Here is a 19,532-nt window from a genome sequence, read left to right on the forward strand (position 1 = left end):
CAGGGAGGGGATGTGGCCTCTTGAGGACCAGTGTGGCTGTTGCATAAGCTGCTCAGGGGGTTTGCATCTGAGATGCCTGAGCAGACAGGCTGTTCTGCCCCTGCTGGCCATGCCCCTTTGACCCCTGAGGCCTGGTGTTGGACTGTTGCTCTTTCCCAGCTATAGGCCTTGAGCAGATTTCCTGGGCTTTGAGTCCCAGTTCATTGGTAAAATGAGTTCATTTGCAAGTGTGAAAAGCAGAAGCAGCAAAAGCACTTCAGAGCCCTGTTTGTGGTTCAGGCGAGGTTTGGGGGAGCCCACCCGGCCTCCTGAGGTGGTGGCATCCAGTTGAGGGGAGGTGGCTGGCGCCGAGCCCCTCTGGGAACCTGGAGGAGCCCCTGCCCCTGTCACAAGCCCTTGTCACCAGGTGCCACTGACTGCTGAGATGGAAACTAAACTCCTTCCTGTGAGCAATGGCCGTGCAGTGCCCCCCCGTCGCCAGGAGTTCTGGGCGAGGGCCTGAGCTGCATCCCAATTGGTCTTACAACCACTGGCCTAAACGTGCAGCTGGGAAGTTTCCCATGGGATTAAGTGTCGTCCAGTGTCAGGAACAAATGTTCTGGAGCTCATGTTACCTGTTAAAAGTCCTTAATTTCAACCAGATGATTAGTACCCGGTTTGGGCCTGACTGCCTATCTTCCCAGCTCGCAAACATTAAGTCATTGGAGGCATGTGCTTGCTGCTGTAAGGGAAAGCTCAGTTGTAAAGGAGGACTGGGGTAGAACACAGGTGTTTGCAGGAAGGCCCACGCCAGCCTCTGGGTCTGTCCGTGCAGTTCAGAGCAACTCCACGCGGAGCACTTGCTACAGATCATTTCTGCACCGATCAGTCAAGTCAGGTCGAGGCTCTACTCACAGCCTTGCTCTTTCTGGCAAGACTTTCCGATGGGTCACATATGGTGTGCCTGCCCCCGTAATTTGTGCCATGTAAAAAAAGGGCAACTTGTTTTCTTTTTATTTTATTCTAAACTTCTGGTCATAAGTTTTTTCCTAAACCAGATGGGAAGCAGCATCTGTGTATCCATCTCTCTACTCATATACACATAAACACATGTGCAGTTGTGAATGTCCCACCCAGTGCTTTCAGACACAGTTCACAGGCCCTTTAGAGATGTCTCGGTGGTGTTACTATGTATCCAAAAGGTGGATGAGTGTAAGGTAGGCTACACTGTGCAAGTTATTGATGGTTGGCTTTAGTTTATAAAAACAAACCTTAAAAAGGTTCAAAATGTTCAGAGTTGTCTTCAGTCATTTTCTCGGGCTTCCTAAGCTCTTGTACCAAACCTATAGAGGCACAATCCTGCAGGCATGGGGCTGAAGCCATCGGACCCCACTGACTGGCTCACAGGATGCTGCAGGTGGAAGACTTGGGCGCTGGGCCACCGTTGCAGATCTCCGTGCCTGCTGCAAGAGAAGACACGAGGGTAAGCGAAAACTGTGTGCACACCAGCCCCACTCCTGCACTCCGCTCCGCGTCCTCTACCAGCCTCGAGGAGGAGGGCAGAGCGCGGGTCTGCGGTCAGCCTAAGCCGATTAGCCGGGCTCAGCCTTTCTTATCTTAGCCCTGGTGACACTTTCAGTCCTGGCCTCCCTCAACCTGAAACCGTCCTGTTTACCTTGGTTTCCTCCCCACGGTGGGGACCTGGAGCGGGCAACAACAAAAGTCCCCAAGCTGAGGGGACCAAGCACAGGAAATACAAGGCGCAGGAAACAAAAGCTCTGACAGCACAGGGAGGGGGGCATGCACACTTGGCTCCTCTCTCAGCTCACTTCCTTTCCTTTTTTTTAGGCCTGCTGTTTGTTTCTGAGGGTGGCACGGAAGTATAGGTAGATTTTCTGAGTTACTTAGGAGGGAACTGATGCTTGATGGTGGAACAAAAGAGCTGTTAAGAGTCCATGATGTTCCACCTGGCCTTTCCTCCCCTGCATAAAACAAGTAACACTTGATGTGTTATTTTCTCAGAGAAAATGAGTGCCTGGCTAGGAACAAGAGGAAATCCTTTTAGTCCGGCTAGTTAGCTAGGATGAATTAGCAGGGCTGGTTCTGTGGGAGGGGCCTCCCCACCTGCCTCCTCAGTGAGGAATCTGAGGGGGCCAACCCCAGGCCTGCTGGAAACCTGCCTCTGCTTCAGATCTGACCCTGCTGCTCAATTCTGTCTCCTCACACGCTGACTTGGGGATTAGCCAAGGGCCAGCCCCTGCCCCCATGGGCCGTGGCAGGAGCGGAGCCCAGACCTTTTTTTGCCCCTGTCCTCTCCTCCTGCTTCTCCTCCAGGGCCTTCAGTTTCGCCTCATACTCATCAGCCAGGGCCTTCCACTCCTTCCTGTTGTTCTGCAGTCGGTCAAACATGGGCAGGATCTCCTCGTGGAAACGGGAAAACTCCTGGAAAGGGAATCAAGTCGGGCACACCTCCCACTGCCCCTGGGCAGGTTGGGACCAGGCTTCCCCACGCCCCGCCTCCCTCACCCGAGGGGAGTACCCATGAAGTGGCCCGCCCATGCAGGAGGAGGGAGGGAGGGCCACTGAGATGCCACTTTCCCAGTAAAGCTCTGAAGAGGGAGAGTGGCTCTAGCTTGTGCTCTTGAAGTTAGAACGGGGAGCTGTGGGGTGTGAATGCTTATGATACAGATGGCCTTGGGTGAAGATCCCAAGAATAGAGTGAAAATAACCACAGAAGGGGAGTCCCCGGCAGAGGGGTGGGAAGGCTCGGTGCACCTGCGGGTCCTGCAGCTCCTTCTCCCGTCTCACATACACACAGCATGCATCATGGCGCACACGTCATGCTCACACATGCACACACACCGGCTGTGGATCATGTGGATGCCGTCGGGGAAGGCAGTGGTGGGGAGCCCCACACTGGGGCTGCACCTGTGACCTTCAGGGCTGGAACGTACATCTTGGTGCTGTCTTCTTCCCCAGCACCTGCAGCCCCGCGGTGGAGGTGGAAAAGGGAGCTGGTGCTTCAGTAAAGGGAAGCATGGGTGGCCTCAGGGGCCAAGTGGGGAGTGGGATGGCCAGTTGGGAATGATTTTCCTCAGAACTGGTCAACCTCCTCCTCAGAGAGTGGGGTCTGGCCCCACAGGCCCTGCAACCAGACAGAGTGGAGACCGTGGACGTGTTGGGTGGCACTGGGTGGGGCCCTGCTGTCAGACCCCCCTCGCTCACTGGCCAGTCCCAAGCTGTGACCTCACAGCACCTGCCCCGTGTCCTCAGCACTGTGTCCCATGGTCACTTGTCAGCTGTGCAACACGGGTTTGCTGGGCGAGGCATACCCAGCTGCGACAGATGGACCCATCCCCGTCCTCCCAGAGCTCACAGACACCGAGCAAATGCACCCGCAGATAAACCGACGTCAGTTTGGGAAAGGGACGTTTGAGCTGAGACCTCAAGGTGAGGGGAGGACATTCCCAGAGGCAGAGAGCCTGGTGGGAAAGCAGCTGGTGAGGGTAGGGGTGGGAGGGGAGTCCTCTGGGGTGACACTGAGGGTTTCAGATTTTAAGTGCAGATGTGAGGAGAATGGGGGCCAGAACAGCGCGTGGTGATCGGCTGGCCCACACCAGCCCCTCCTCCTTCGAACCCTGTTCACCTTGTACACGAACGTGCACACGAAGTCGATGAAGCCGACCTGCAGTTTGGGGAGCTCGGCTGCCTTGTTCCGGTCCATCATCGGCTTACGGGGGGAGCAGAGACACGGTGAGGCGCTGGCTGGCAGGTGTGCCCAACAGCTCCTCTGAGTCCCCAGCACCCCTCAGTCCTAGCCCAGCTAGATGAGCTTATCCATGGACACAAACTGAGCAGCAGCCCTGGGATGAGGGTGGGGCCCTGGCCCTGGGACCTAATCTGCCTTGATACACGCTGGCCATTGGAACAGGAAATCCAGGACACCCCGTGCCTCTCCAAGCCATCGGGCCTGATTCTGGGGCAGCCCGGTCAGTGTCCATGGTCCTGGCTTGTCCCATGTCTCCCGGGCTCCCGGGGAGCTGCTCTAGGGAGCCCCGGGCTCAGGCCAGGTCAGCCCCTGCTGGAGCTCTGGGAATCCTTTCCTCCCGCTCCCTGGGAGCTATCCATAGTGCTCACAGACCCAGCACACCGCTCCCTGTGGGGCAAACCCTAGGTGGGCTCAGAGGAGCTGTCCTTGGTATCCACAGATCCAGACCCCCAGCTACTTCCTGTCAGTTTCTTCTTCCAGTGACCCACCCTCTGGAGCTTGGTGTGGTGAGGGTGAGCCATGCAGGACCCTAGAGGCCTGGCCCAGAGGGGACAAACAGGCTTCCTGTCTTTCCCTCAAAATACTTTGCTAGTTGGCCAGGGACCATTTCCTGCACCTGCATCTAGTCCCAAAGTCTTCTCAATTCCTCGTTCAGTTACATGTTGACTGTGACACAGGCTCTCCCTCTTCCACATGTTGTTGGACAACCTATGCTGTCCTTGGCCCCTTGGGATTCTGACCCCACATTGCTGAACTGAAGACCCCCAGCATTGTCCATCTACCATGCTGTGGGCCCCCAGACTCCAGTCACTGGCTTTCTCTGGCCTTGCACTCTCCCCATGGGCCAGACCTGCTCTTCCCTGGGATTTCCGGAGCAGCTCATGGCCCAAATGGGGTTCACTATGGAGCTGCCTGGGCCCACGGAGGCTCTTGGTTATGAGCCACAGCCTGGTTCTGCCAGTTTCCGTAATGACTTTCCAACCTCTGCATGAGCATCACAACTCTACCCAGACCCTCAGCCACCTAAATTTACACTCGGTTCATGTCACATGATCCCACAAAGTGAGACTAAGGCCCCAGGACCCCAGAACCTCCAACGGTCCTCTGTCTGCACCGAGCCAGGACTGAGGCTCTCAAGGACTATGGTGGGGGTGGAAGATTCTGGAAGCAATACTCACAATGGGTTGCTGATCCAGAACTGTCCTTTCCAAGTCACCTTGCTCCCAGAACTCAGCTGCCACCAGCAGAGCGACCTAGGGGGCACACAGAGGCAGTCATCCTGTGGAGTTCAGTGCTGCGTCAGAAATTGTCCTGAAAACCCACTAGGAGGCTCCACGCCCTTGGCCCCCTCCACCCAGACCCTCTGGGGCCCCCCAATATTCAGGCTGAGCCTGACGCCCAGCAGTACCTCCTACTGTGGTGGCTGCCAGCCCAGCCCCAGAGCAGCGTGGCAGCCCTCAGCGCCACTTGCAAACCAACGGGTCTGTCCCCCCATTTCAGGTCCCCCTAGATGCAGGCCCACGAGGCAGTGACAAGAGGGCGGGGCCCCATGGGACTTCTGACCTTGCTCTGGACTTCCCAGGGCTTGGTGATGGCAGACAGGTCACACGCTGTCATCATCATGGCCCTGTGGGAAGAGGAAGCTCCAGGCACGCCCGGGCAGGCCTCCTGCCACCCCTGCGCTCTCCTCCCCCAGAGGCTGGGTGACTGGGGGGGCATAGGCCCAAGCCCCTGTGTCCTCCCAGCAGTGGATGGTCTTCCTGTGCACACCACTCCAGCTCCCCTCACACCCACCTCCCCTTGCAGCCACAAACTAAAGTCAACAGTCTCTGTGGGTGCCTTCTACATGCTGGTGACACACATGTCTTCCCTTATTGGGTCTCTGGGGCCATCCTGGGGAGGACATGGCTCTATGGCTCCACTTCACAGAGGAAGGAACAGAGGCTCAGAAAGTGAGTGAATTACTGCCAAAGTCCACAAACTAAGGAAATGGCCTGTCTGATCCTGAATCCTGCACTGTCTCCCCTGACAAAGAGGAGCAAGGAAGATGGAGCATTTGCTTTGTGGCATCAAAGCCATTAAGAGATGAGCTCTTCTTGTTCTGGAGCATTCGGGGACCCTGGGGTCCCCTAGTCCCGTTGGGATAGGTTTGCAGGATTAACCAGCCACCAAGGGACAGAGACCCCTCCTGTCGCTCCCACTGCTTACATGACTATCTCCTTCCGGGTCGTCTCCAGGGACAGGTACTCCACCCAGCTCTTCCTGTCCTCATAATTCTTAGACTCGTCCACAATCTTCTGGAACATTGTCCTCTTCCTGAACCCCAGGAACAAGGGGAGAGAGTTGACCCCCAGCCCCTCACTCCACGCAGGACCCGCTCCTACGCATCCTCCTGGATCCTAACCCTACACCCTCCCAGGAGAGGATGACACAGGGAGTCCCAGCCTAGTGGGGCTGCAGGGAGGGAGTGGGTCGGCCTGGAGCATCCCCCAAAGTGGGCTCCTGTCCGGCCTCCTGAGGTCTCCACGGTCTTCTCAGAGACCGCCCCCCAGCCGGCTGCGACCGGCCTCCTGGGGTCCCCGTGGGGCGGGCGGACAGCAGCACCCACTTGAAGTAGAGCGCCAGGTCCGTGGCAATGATGGCGATGTCCATGAGGTGGATCACGTGCTCGTGCTGCCGCCGGTTCAGGTTCTGGTAGATGTTCAGCGTCTGCGGGAGGGGCTGCTGTCGCAGGGGCGCCCCAGGCCGTCCCCTCCCCCGCGGGGGTCGGCTGGCTTCCACCCACGGGTCAGGGGCACGCGGCCCAGGGGCCCCACACCGCCCCCCCCCCCCCCCCCCGCCCAATGCCGCTCGCCCGCCTCCCCCGCCGGCCTCGGACCGAGCTCCACCTCCCCCCCCCACCCCCCCCCCCCGCCCCGCCCCGCATCCGAGCCCCGCCTTATGCGCCTGGGACGCCGCGGGGGGGCGGGGGGGGGGCGCCGGTCGTGGTCCGTTGGCCGGGAACGCCCGAACCTCCTCCGAAAGCAGGAACTTCCCGAACTCCAGGTGATGCCGCTCCAGAATCGAGGAGCCGTGGAGCTTGGCCAAGGGATTCTGGGACCTGTTTCGGAGGTTTAGCAAAAACAGCGGCGGTCAGAAGCCGAGGGGCCCCCGCGCCCACCCCCGCAGGGAGGAGGCCGCGCCGCAGCCCCTCGGAGGCCGACCGCTGCCCGGCTCGCTGCGGGGTGAGCCCTTGGTCCCCCCGGACGGGACGCGGGCGGGGCCCCAGGCGCCCTACTTCATCTGGTACAGGTTGTTGGTGCCGCGGTGGTCGATGTCGTGGCACAGCCCGGCCGTCACCATGGCGAGGGCCTCCAGGTCCGTGTAGTAGCTCTTCAGCTTGCCGGTCTGCGGAGACGGGCATCTACGTCCTGCAGCCCGGCCAGCGCCCTGCCCGCCCCTTCCCCGCTCCGGGGCGGGGCACGCGGGGGCCTGGGGAGCTGGGCCTGACCCAGCTGCCTCTGCCAGCCCAGGCCCTCTGGCTCCCCTAGCCTGGGGGTGGGTGCCGGTGGGAGGGGCCTCCTCCAGCCTCTGCCCTTGAAGGGCCCTACCTCCTCCGCGGAGGTAGGGGCCTGTGACGCTGCCCTGGGAACCAGGAGGGTCCTCACAGCCCTGGTTAGAGCGGGTGCCTCTAGTGCCCGGGCTCCTGCGTGCTCTGCTCCCTGCCCGTGGGGACCACCCGGCTTCTGGGTGCTCTGCTCCCTCCCCTGTCCACGCACCATGAGCAACGTGAACATTGTCTGGGCCACATTGAAGCCGTGGCGCCAGTTGTGGTAGGTGATTCTCCGGTACCCTTTGCTCACGGAGAACAAGAACCGCACCAGGACCTGAGAGAGGCCGGGAGAAACACAGGCTCTCAGCACTGGGCTGAGGCCCACCAGCGTGTCCGCAGGCTGATGGCCGGTGTGAAAGCCCTGCTCATCTGGTCCCCTAGGCCCACTGACTCTCCGTGTCCCTGTGACCACGCTGCCCTGACTGCCTTCCTGGGTGGGCTGTGCCTCGTCAGGCACCTGCTGGATGGACAAGGGGTGGCAGGCCGCCTGAGGGGCTGGAGCTGAAGCTGAGAACTGATCCAGCATTCATGGGGCGTCCGGGGCCTCCAACCTATCGCCCAGCCCAAAATTGGGAAGAGGACCCCAGGCAAGGGGTCTGGTATATTTTAGAAGAAAAAGTCTGTTTCAGGCATGGATATTTGAATGGGGCGTGATGTGTGGGCACCTGGCACTGTGATGGAGAAATAAGATGGTGGCTGAAGGTCCAGAGGCCCAGGGGCAGGCAGGAGAGGGTGAGCCTTTTTCTGCAGGGCAGTTATCTCTGGACGACAGAATGTGGGCCAAGTGGGTCGTCTTATTGTTTCTATTGTGATTTTTAGGGCCAGAAATTATTTGGAAATATTTTTTATTCTGTTAATTTTTTAATATATTTTTTACTTTTGTGTTTTCCTTAAGTACTTAGTAAAATTTCTTTTTAAAATGCCAGCCTGCTGCACCTGTTCTCAGGGGTGCCTGAGGAAACTCGTTCCCTCACTGGGTGGTGGGGAGGCGTGTGGAGGTGGAAGCAGGGCAGAAACGGAAAACCTCAGGGAAGTGGCAGAGCTGGGCAGGCCATCTCCTCCTCCCTGGGACCACCTCTGAGGGGCTCTGTGTTCAGACATAGAGGATGCCGCGTGCTTTCTGCACAGGTGACGGGAGGCTTCTGTCTCCTCCACCCCACGCCCAGAGATGTGCTTAATGATCGAGTTACCTGGAACTCCTGTTTATCACTTTCCATTCATCCATCCATCCCGTCTTTTATTCTAGGCATGCGCGTGTGTGTACTTTACCTGCCTTCACTGTCCATTCTGTAATGAACATGCCTGCCCCCAAACTTCCTGTGGGACCTGGACCCCTGACCACATCTCTCCCACCTTTTGGGGGATCTAGGACCCCTGGCCAGTCCCCATCCCACCTCCTGGGGGATCTGGAACTTCCGGACCACACCCAGCTCGTAGTACATCTGGATGCCGCATTTGACCAGCTCCAGCTCTGTGCACTCCAGATCGGAGAAGTGGAACTCATAGATGTCAAACTTGGTGGGCCCTGGCAGCACTTCTTTCTGTGGGAGGGATTGTGGGGCTGAGGGAGGCAGGCCCATCAAATCTCCACTTGTCCCTCGTCTCTTCTCCTCCTAGAACCCTCTGTCCAGCCTCAGACGCCCCAGGTGTCTGGTGACATTGCCCTTCCAGTCGCTCTGGCCTGTAGCCCGGGACACACACATCCCTGCTGGCTCAGCCCCCTCCCTCCCCTCTCCTCCCACCCGTGGCCCAACAACAAGAACTTGCCTAGCTGGGCAGACACAATGATGTCGCCAGGGAAACAAACACAAAAATATGCACATAAAAAGATACTCAGGCACAACCAAAGATACACAAGGACGTGAATACGCAGAGTCACACGAAACGATACACAGGCACACAGGACACACACGACACATGTGACACAGACACGTATGGACACAGACACACACGGCATTCACACATGAACACAGGATCACACACGACACAGGTGCACACATGACATGACACACAGAAACAGGCACACACACACATGACACACACACACACACATGGATACAGGCACATGGGTACACAGACAGCACCAAACATCACAAGACGAAACTGCGTGCTCAAACACACTCCTGTCTCCTGGGAGTAGAGATATCTCTGTCACCCTCAGCCCTTCCAGTCTCCACCTGAGGGGTGGGAGTCTGATTCTGACCAAGATTTTCCCCAGCTCGTCCTCCTCACAGTCAGCAGGCTCCTTCCCCAGGAGTTCTCTTGTTGGCTAGGACAGAAAAAGTGTTATGAGACAGAGTGACAGCGTCACCTTCAGCCCGCGTGTTGGGACAATGAGACACTGTCACTTAGGCTCCTCGTGTGGGGGGCAAGGTGACAGCGTAACCTATACCCCTCATGTTGGGACAAGGTGACAGCGTCACCTACACCCCTCATGTGGGGGACCAGGTGACAGCATCACCTACACCCCTCATGTGGCGACAAGGTGACAGCGTCACCTACGCCCCTTGTGTTGAGACAAAGAGACATCGTCACCTACACCCCTCGTGTGGGGGACAAGGTGACATCTGGCACAGAAGAAGGATGATTGCCTGGGAAGCCTGGCCTAGCAGTTGCAGAGAGAAGGGACATTGCGCGTGGGGTGCTCGCATTCCCTGCGCGTCTCTGCCTTTGGCACATCCTGAGTCTCCACATGGATGGCTGGTTGAGCCCTCACACAGCATGACCGGGAAGGCTCTGACCACCCCTGCTCATGGCTGAGGAAAGGACCCCAGGCCGGGCAGAGCGTGTGGGACCCCAGGACGAGGCTGGGCCCTGACTCCCGGCTGTCCTGCCTCCCCACCGGGCAGAGCTGTACCAGGATCGACTGGATCTCGTCCTTGTCGCATCTCACGTGGTACAGAACCATGTCCTGGGCGATGTCCTTGCGGTTCTCCAGCTTGTTCATCTTGTCGTAGGTGTCGGTGTTCAGCACTGACCAGCCCAGGAATTGTGTGAGGGACTGCGGACGGAGCCATGTGTCACCCACCCTGACGAGCACCTCGTGTGCCTGGCTCTGCATCCTGTGTGCAGCTCCCCCACTGTGCCACTCCAGGGCAGTGAGTGCTTCTAATGGGGTCTCTGTGGTGCCCACCGGGGAGCCCCTGGCTTCCATGAATGGGACCTCACAGCTCTTCCTTTTCCCCACTCTCTTTGGGCCTCATGCTGGGTCAGGGGGCTATGGCAGGCGGTAGGGAGGGACCCTATATGGGTAGGTCCTGCACCATCACACAGGTGTCACCTTGAGTTGCACCTGTGACGAGTGTTTACCTCCATGAGGACTTCATCCTGCTCATCGAAGGGCTTCCCGTCTTTCCTGTTGTAAAACGTTGCAACCCCCACAATCTCCTCCTTTTTGTTGACGATGGGCATGGAGAGGACGTTCTTGATGACCCACCCAGAGTCATCCAGAGGCCCTTCCTGCAGGGAGAGGTGTCCAGAGATGACCACTGCTCTGGGTGGGGCCCTGGCCCGGGCTTGACTCCCAGTGGGCGTGAACCTCATTTCTTCTGCCCTCGAGCTGCGGGGACCAGGTCAGTGCTCCTATCTGTGCACTGCCCCTGGCACGAGAACTCCACGACTGGGGGTTTTGTTGTGATCTCTCCCACTAGAGGAGGCGGAAGATATTTTCCCAGCAGGGTGGCTTCGAAGTGTGAGTGCTGGGGTCACAGAGGGTCCCTCCCTCGGAAGCTCCCACGCTATCTGAACGCTCTGCTGCCATACTCTTAAAGTTCTTAGTGACTGTCGAACAAGGGGTCTTGCACTCCCATTCCTCGGGGCCCCAAATCACGTGGCCAGTCCTCTCACCCGTCCCACTGACACCTGGCCAGTGGAGTATGGACACTGGCAAGTTCCTGGAGGAGCCCCTTAGAGACAAAGCCCATTTCCACCAGTCCACTTGACCCTTGGCCTCCTCCAGAAAAGAGCCTGCCCTGGTCCTGCGTCCCCATGAGGACACGAGGAGCAGACTGAACCCTTGCTGGAGCCCAGCCTGCCCAGGAAACCCGCAGACCTGAGTGGGTGAGCTGCATGTCTGTTGTTGTTAGCCACCGACATTTTGAGGCTGTTTCTTAAGAAGCAAAAACGAATCTAGCCCATTGTTTCTGAACCACAGCATCTTCCTTCCTACGTAAGTACTCTTTCTGCTAATGAGTGGACAGATACCTGAAATTTGAATGTCTCGTCGGCGGGGGCATTCATGATGTTACAGATCTGAAAAACGATCAGAAAAACGACTTCACCTGAAGCAACTGAATGGACAATATGATTCTCAGCAAGACTGTCCCACCCTATGGGCCTCTAAGTGGGCAAAGTGGGGCAGCGCACAGGCTGGTGGGAAGGGCCAGTGCAAGGGATAGAGGGCAGGGCTGTGGGGACTCACAAAGCCACTTTCTGCCACGTAGGTCGGAAGGCCACTGGCCAGGGCCCAGTGATCAGCCGGGGGTGTGCTGGAGAGAGAAGCAGGGGTCAGGTGGTGCAGAGGCTCCGCAAGGTGGGTGTGTGCATGTAGGTTTCGGCAGGTGTGTGTTAACATTTCCTGCTCTGGATCCAGGTGATAGAGGGATGATGGAGATTGTGGGGTGGGGCGGGGGAAGGTAGTGAGTGGGTCGTGGGAAGCTGGTGAGGACTCAGGAGGGTTGGGGGCTGAATTTTGGGGCATCTGAGCTGCCTCATTCCCCCTCTTCTGTCCATGCTGTGGCCCCTCATCCTGGAGGAGCCTCTTTTCCCTACTGGAAGCCACATGCTCCATCCCAGCCTCGGGGGCCCAGTACTGGTCACCTGCCCTGTGGGCCTGGCCCTGACCTATGTCCAGGCCTAGCACTTAGATCCCAGACCCTGCCTGGGACCTGTGGGCTGGGGTCATGGGGTCACATGGCCATGTGACTCTAGGTCTGGGAATGGCCGGCTGCCTTTACCCCCTCTCCCTAAGTTGGAGTCCTGCCCTGTCCCCCACTGGGCTGTGAATCCCACTGAACTGGCTGTGCCCTCCTGTCCTGCCCCACTGGATATGCAGTGTTGGGCCTCCCTTCCGCCGGCTCCACCTTCCTGGGCTGGCAGGATGAGCCAAGATGGGACCCCAAGGGCATCAAAGGTCAGTTGCTGCTGACAAGGCCACCTGGACAACTCGCCTAATCTCCTGCCCCACATGTCCATGGTGCCTCAGGCTGTCACCTCCCTCCTCACCCACCAACTCATTTTCTCCTAGATGAGCGAGTCAGCCTCCCTCCCCATCCTGTTCTGCCGCGACCCACAGTGCAGGGAGCACCATGCGAGGGACTGTGCCAGGAGCCACCGATCCACTGTGACTGGTCCCTGGAGCTGACCCAGCCTGGGTCTGGGGTGGTCCTGCCCTTAAGCGATGCTTCTCATGAAACTCTGGCACTTACGGGATGACCTTGATGTCTTCCTTGCCGTGGAGGATGTAGTCAATGACTTTGTAGAAGAGGATTTCCTGAGAAACAGACCACAGCAGTCACCAGGGGAACCTCCCTGAGAGATGAGAGGAGCCACCCAGATGCCTTGCCCCGGACACACACACATGTGCACACGCACACGCCACATGCACCCACACAGCCACACACACGTGTACACACACACCCCACACCCACCTACACAGCTATACACAGCCACACACAGGTGCACATGCACACACCACACCCACCCACACAGCTATACACAGCCACACACATGCACACCTGTAAACACACAGACCATCACAGACACTCGTGGGACACACACCACACACTGGCTTATGTGTCTTTCCTCTCATCTGTGTCCTCATTACATTTGTGTCCCACTCCAGCCCACACACAAATGGGGCCTCATACCCCTTCATACACACACACACAGCCTACCCAGGCCTGTGCAGCTGTGACACAGCCACACAGCCACACACTCACTCCTGGAACCATGGCAAGGCATGGTCACAGCTACCCTTGTGCAGGGACTCCTCCGCACACTTGGCTCACAGAGCCCACTGATCCTCACTGTGCCCTGCGTGGAGGCCCTTGTTATCACCCCCGTTTGACAGGCGGGGAGACAGAGGTGTGGCGAGGCTATGCAGCGTGCCCCAGGTTGGATGCACAATAAGTGGCAGAAGTGTCTGCCCATGCTTTTACCCTCTGTTCACACTGCCTCTCTGAGGTGCACACATGTGTGCACACATGCACACACACACATACAAGTGGCCCCATTTGGGGAGATGTTACAATGATTTAAGGATGGGGTAGCAGGAGGATCAGCCCATCAGACCAGAAGCTGTCATGACAACCAGGCTGACGGCCCTTGTCAAGAGACCAGTCCAGGCCCCCCGTGACAGAGCCAGGCAGGGCTGGAGTCAGGGGGAGGGGCCTGTCCTCAGGAGCGGTCAGACAGCTCTCTGTCCTGCCTCCCTACACACTTCCCCTCACCCTCCCCATCCCACCTGGGGTTGGGCTGGGACAGGCCCCTTCCCACCCTGGAGCTGGAGCCAGGGAAACTGAGGTGTGTGGGCTGGGCCTGTCCCCCGCTACCATGACTTACACGGCCATCGGGCGTGCGTGGGCCTGAGTATGGCTGGGCTTCTCCCATAAGCACAGGCCACACGTCGAAGAATTCCTGGGCAGAGAAGAGAAAGGAGCGAGGCAGCGGGTCAGTGCTGAAGCAGGACGAGGCTGGCTAGGGGCTGGCGGGAGCTGAGGCCTCACCTTCTCCTTGGTCATGTCCAGGAGGCCCACTGAATATCGGTCGCAGTTTAGATAGGCCCGCACGGTGTAGAAAGCCTTGTGGAACTGCCTCTCGATGTCTGTCAGCTCCTCAAACACTTTGTTGGCCGACCACAGCAGCACCTGGGGGTGGGGCATACCTGTGGACCCATGGCCACACACACACACACACACACACCTGTCTGACTGCAGCAGCACCTGGGTGGGATCTGTCACACCTGATACACACACAAGCACACATGCGTCTGACCACAGAGCCCCACAGGGACACTGATGGATGATGCCTCTCCAACAGTGTCTCGATACAGTGCTGTCACCCAGGGTTTCATCGCAGCACAGGACTACCCAGGGGCCCCAGAAACCTTCTGGGAGGTAAGGCCTCCAGGCTTTGCCACAATCCCACCACTCACTGCCTGGTGCTGGCCTCATGCTGAGCTAGCAGGTGAATGGGTATGTGGAAATAAATAAAGAAACACTAACTGGACTGGACTGTGAAGGCCTGCAGTGGGGCTCTGGCCCATTGCATGTGGTCATTTACACCAAACAGGAAGTACCACCACTTCACTGCTGAAGGAAGATTTCTCTCCCTGCCTGGCGACAGCCAGCCAATGGGAAACGCCACAGCTCAGCCAATGAGAGACCCTGCAGCTCAGCCAATGAGAAACACTGCAGGTCAGCCAATCAGAGACACTGTGGCCCAGCCAATCAGAGATGCCACAGCCGGGCCAATGAGAAATGTGCAGCCCAGTCAATGAGAATGTGTTGCCACCCTGAACTGTTCCTCTCCCCCAATGGACCTTCCTTTAGAACAGCCCCTCTCTCTCCCCCTTTTTCTGTATAAAAGCAGCTCCCTCCTTTGTTCCCTGGATTTGCCTGTGGTTCACCAGAGCACACACATCCTGAACTGCAATTGTTTTTGCTATTCCCGAATAAACTCATCTGTGGATAAAATAACAGGGGAATTTGTTTTTAAGTTGACACGTGGATGAATGAAAATTGGAATCAATTGCCATGAACTTGAGAGGCAAAGGCCTGGCCAGCCAGCCCTCCATAATCAGCCTGTGAGAAGTGGGGTCTGAGAATAGGAATTCCTTGTTTTGTGGATATCAGGTCCTTTTGTGGTCTCGCCAAAGCAAGGTGATGATTCATTGACATGCTCCATGAAGCCCTGGCCAGACACTGCCTGTGGCATCGACCCCCAGCCAGCACCGGGCAGCTGTCCAGGGCTTCTGGCTAGGCTCAGACTAACTCTGCGGGGCTCTCCTCCCTGCCTGCCTGGACTGTGTTCCAGCCCTCATGCTCTGTCTCCAGCTTGTAAGGAGCCCCGCTAGGTGTTGAACCCTCTCCTCCTCCCAATCCTTCCTCACACAGCCCCCTTCCTGTCCTCCCCCCTAGCCCTCTGAAGCCCCCCCCCCCCACCGGTTGCTGTCATAGGCAGGGATGAACCTGGAGACCCCACCTGCCCTGGAGTCCTTCCACCATGAGGCAGCCCAGTGCCTACCTCTCCCCATTGGTGGCTTGGCCCTGCCCCCTCTCTATCCATCTCTCTCCATCGCACTCCCAGGTGATCTCAGCTGACTCACTACAGGGCCTTTGCACAAGCTCTGTCTTCTGCCTTCACAGCCCTCATCCCAGTGCTTTCTCATCCTTGAGTCTCAGCCTAAAGTCATCTCCAGAGGGCTCCCCCTGAACACCTGCCAAACCAGATCTCCTGCAACGCCTCATTTTGTTCCCGACCTCACGATGAACAGTCTCATTATTCCCCACTTAATCACAAGCTCTGTGATGTCAGGAGGTGCAGCTTTTCCATGGCCAGAGTGGCACCTAGCACCGGAGTGCTCAATGTGCGTTTGTTGAATTCATGGAAGGCTATGAGATTTGCAGCTCTAAGGAAGACTGAACAACAGGTCCTGTGGCCAGCTGCCACTTGGAAGTCTGCACATGCATGTCAGGGGTGGGTGGGACTACATGGTCACCCACACCACACTGCGTCTCCTTCATCTGTCAGCTGGTGGCTAAGCACCTCAATTCCCAGCTGCTAATGGCCTGGAAATAAAAGTGCCCAGTACAGAGCTCTCGACCCTTTTCCCCTATCACAGTGGGTAGTGATGCTGATCCGCCTCTCCCCAGCTCTGTGACCCCAGGAAACTTCGCCAATGTGCAGACCTGTCTCCCAACCTACAAAATGGGGATAGTGATGTTCTGCCCTCAGGATGCTTGGAAGATTAAGTGTCAGGCTCTCAGAAGAGTGCCTGGCTCTCGAGAGCCCCATGTGTGAGTGTGAGCGTGTCTGAGTGTGTACGTGTGTATGTGTGTGCATCTGGGTGTGAGTGTGTTAACCACCTGTGTGTCCATCCCACAAACACTCCCTGAGCTCTCCCTGTGACAAAGCTCTGACTCAGACGAGAACCCACATCAGAGATGTCAGAGTCAGGGAAGTCATGGTCGGGGGAGGCCAGGCGCTCAGAGATGTCAGGGACAGCTGTCCCTGATCCTGCTGAAGCTCGGTGGGGGTTGGGAGGAGTGTCTGGGTTGCACATCTAATTTTTGAGCCATCTGAATACTTTCATCCCCAAAGGCCATGCCTCAGGAGGGGGACAGAGTGAGGAGGAAAAGAGCTTAGTTCTCACAGCGCAGTGTCTTGGTGAGAACTTCCTCCACTCCCCACCCTGTCCCCTCTGTCCCTGTCCCCAGCAGAGCATCTCCTGTCACCCCCTGGCCCTCCCATGCCCCCATCAGACCAGAGACCAATCACCAAGTGCTGGACACTGCTCTGAGGCAGGTCCTGTTATGGCCTCAAGGGAGTGGGGGCTCAGCAGGTTAGGCCGGTGTCCATATGGTCTGAAGCCAGGCAGCACGCCCCCACCCCCCAGGGCTCTGTCCTTCCCCCTTCTTCCTATTTCCTTTGTAACTTTCTGAGTTGAGTCTGCCCACACAGACAGTGAGTAAGGTGCAGGCATCTTTGGAACATGGCTGGATGGTTTTTCACGTCAGCATGTGTGTGTGTAGCCACTGCTAGGTCAGGATTTAGAGCATTCCAGCCCCGTGAAGTTCCTCTGCCCCAGTCAGTGCCTCCCGACCCCTCCTGGAACGGCTCTTCTTACCATTGGCCCTGGAGTGTTCTGGGACTTCATCTAAGTGTCTTCACACAGTGCCTCTCCAGTGTCCCTTTGGGGTGATTCTTCATGAATCTCCAGTCTGCTCCTCCCTCCCCTGCACATGGGCCTTGGGCTGTCTCCATCTTGACTGCTATGAATCGCAGTATCTGTGGTGCCAGCTGAGGGCCCCCTGGACACCCTCTCACCTGTTGCTTTGATCCTACCCTCAGTTGCTCATCTTCTCAGGACAGTCTTCCCTGCCTCCTACTCCAGGCCAAGGAGAGCTCCAACCCTGGCTGATGCCCTCATGTTGCCTACTGGAGATTAGCAGGCCAGGACCCTCAGAGAGTGGTCTTGAGAGTCAGGGGATGGGGCCCAGCCTTTCTAGAGAAGCTGGAAACCCAGATTCTTATGTGAAATCTCAACTTTAAAATCTTGGGCACGGACCCTCTTTCAGGGTGCAGGTCACGCTTCACCTTTTGAGTCTTCTGGACTTTGACCCCTCCCCAGGGAGTGGCATCCCCTTCTTGACCCTGAGCCTGTGTTGGCTGTCATCAGCACACACAGCACAGCAGTGCCACCCAATGTTATGTGAGCAAAACACCAGATGGTTGTTTGAGTGACCAGGAGCGTGTGGTTGGCCAGGGAGCTTCAGTATTGCCCTCCATGGATTCATTAAGTATATTCTGGCTTAATGCTCCAAGGTGAAATCTGGGGCTGATGGTGAGGGGCCGTTTGGTGACCTCAAAAACAAGTGGAGACATTTGGAGACAGACAACACGGGCCTGCACAGCCCCCTGGAAGGGGGAGGCTGGCCTTATGAGGCCTAATCCTATGCTCACACTACAGGAGGGAGGTGTCAGGATGACTGGAGGGCAAGGGGCAGACAGGAAAGGTAACTGCAGTGGACCCTGGGCGGCTTCGGCTCCCAGGGTTCTTATTTGGTGGTGAGCTCCTGAGAGCTGGTGTAGAATCTTCAGGAATTTTCATAGCCAGATGTTAAATAGAACATTAAAGTTAAATGATATAAACTTAAAAATTAAGAAAATTATATTAAAACAAAGATTATAAATATGCAAACCCATCGCTTCCTTGTTATTCCACTACAGTTCACCATTACCCTAGCTCTTGAGGTATTTACGGTGGAGAGACAACCTACTCTACAGCACATCTCTTCCTAACTCTGTGTCCAGTGACTTCACAGTGGGGACTTCAGTGATGGAAATCGGTGGTGTTGCCCAGGGTGGAGAAGCGCGTCAGCCCCTCCTTGCTGCTTCCTGACTCACATATGACTCTGAACGTTTCTACTTGTTCTTGTTGCTTCTATTGCCTCTGACCAAAGTGGTGAGACACTTTCAGGAAGGGGTTGACAGGACCCCTGAGCCAGAGTTCGTGCAGAGGGTGATCAGGACTGAACATAGTTTTTGAGGAGGGGCAGCAGTGTCTGAGGGTGAAGGGCCCTGCTGAGGGGTCTTCAGGACCCTGGAGAGTGGCTACGGTTTTGGAGGAGGGCAGGGATGAGCTCTACCCTGAGAACTGCCTTAATTCTCAGTCACTGGCTCTCCTACAGCACAAGGAAGAGAAGAAACAAGGTGAAGGCAGCAGGCTTAACTGCAAGCCATGTGGGAGCCAGTCTTGGTTCATTTTAGACTTTTCTTCTCGAGAAGAGCTGTGAGGTAGAGCCCCTGCACTTCGTACAAATTAATTAGGTTTCTTAAAAATGCTGTTCAGAGTGTAGGTCTCAGAAACAGCTGTCTACTAGGACCAGGTGACATCTGAATGGAAAATCAAAGTGCTTAATTGAGACGTGAATGTCCAGTGCTGGAAGGCCATTTTAGAATCCCACTGGAAGCACGTCTGTACATGCATGTGGTCTGAGGAGTTGGGAACAATGAGTTTCCAGATAGTCTGTGTTTCCTAAGTGTCAGCAATTCATTTGCTGGAATGATATCTATTACCTCGTTTAGGTCTGGGGGACAACTGGACAACAGAAAAGACAGAAATCCCCAACTCTTAGATTCACTTTCTAATGGGGAGGGGCTAGAACATGAACAGAGAAAGCAAACCATCCGGCTTGTTCCCAGGAGAGGAGTAAGTGGAAAGGAACACAGCAGGGTTGGGTAAGGAATGGGGACCAGGGTGGGGGTGCTCAGGTCAGGGAAGATCTCCCTGCAAAGGAGCCATGGGGTATGCGGGGATGAGGTTCCTGGCAGAAGGACCAGCAAGTGCAAAGGTCTTTGTGGAGGAGCATGGCTGGGGAGAGCGGTGGTCTGGGGAGAGCCAGGAGGGGCAGCAGATTGCAGGGGAGCCCCTGAAGGCCACCCAGTCACACAACCTAAAGTTTCAAAGTA

General features: G+C 56.9%; 1 protein-coding gene across 6 annotated transcripts in view; it reads right to left on the reverse strand.

The window, feature by feature from the left end:
* Positions 1 to 981: 981 nt before the first annotated feature.
* The window catches only part of PDE6B (phosphodiesterase 6B), a 35,409-nt gene continuing 16,858 nt past the window's right edge, over positions 982 to 19,532 (reverse strand). Inside the window, exons 4-23 of one of the 6 annotated variants that reach the window (XR_011437666.1) lie at positions 14,066 to 14,206; positions 13,902 to 13,976; positions 12,767 to 12,831; positions 11,761 to 11,827; positions 11,544 to 11,591; positions 10,650 to 10,799; positions 10,198 to 10,341; positions 9,544 to 9,609; positions 8,735 to 8,881; positions 7,507 to 7,614; positions 7,026 to 7,135; positions 6,761 to 6,848; positions 6,357 to 6,457; positions 5,957 to 6,064; positions 5,312 to 5,375; positions 4,927 to 5,001; positions 3,626 to 3,709; positions 2,842 to 2,961; positions 2,274 to 2,421; positions 982 to 1,439 (exon numbers count right to left, since the gene is read on the reverse strand). Coding sequence is in view for 4 of the 6 variants with exons in the window: in XM_023638581.2 (XP_023494349.2) it covers positions 1,381 to 1,442; positions 2,274 to 2,421; positions 3,626 to 3,709; positions 4,927 to 5,001; positions 5,312 to 5,375; positions 5,957 to 6,064; positions 6,357 to 6,457; positions 6,761 to 6,848; positions 7,026 to 7,135; positions 7,507 to 7,614; positions 8,735 to 8,881; positions 9,544 to 9,609; positions 10,198 to 10,341; positions 10,650 to 10,799; positions 11,544 to 11,591; positions 11,761 to 11,827; positions 12,767 to 12,831; positions 13,902 to 13,976; positions 14,066 to 14,206 (1,851 nt within the window). In the remaining 2 variants the exon portion in view is untranslated. Of the gene's footprint in view, positions 1,443 to 2,273; positions 2,422 to 2,841; positions 2,962 to 3,625; positions 3,710 to 4,926; positions 5,002 to 5,311; positions 5,376 to 5,956; positions 6,065 to 6,356; positions 6,458 to 6,760; positions 6,849 to 7,025; positions 7,136 to 7,506; positions 7,615 to 8,734; positions 8,882 to 9,543; positions 9,610 to 10,197; positions 10,342 to 10,649; positions 10,800 to 11,543; positions 11,592 to 11,760; positions 11,828 to 12,766; positions 12,832 to 13,901; positions 13,977 to 14,065; positions 14,207 to 19,532 lie in introns of all 6 variants that reach the window. The other 5 variants (XR_011437665.1, XM_023638582.2, XM_023638581.2 and 2 more) reach the window with 5 other exon arrangements.

The sequence above is a fragment of the Equus caballus genome, chromosome 3 (genome assembly GCF_041296265.1).
Source record: "Equus caballus isolate H_3958 breed thoroughbred chromosome 3, TB-T2T, whole genome shotgun sequence".
Classification (NCBI taxonomy): domain Eukaryota; kingdom Metazoa; phylum Chordata; class Mammalia; order Perissodactyla; family Equidae; genus Equus; species Equus caballus.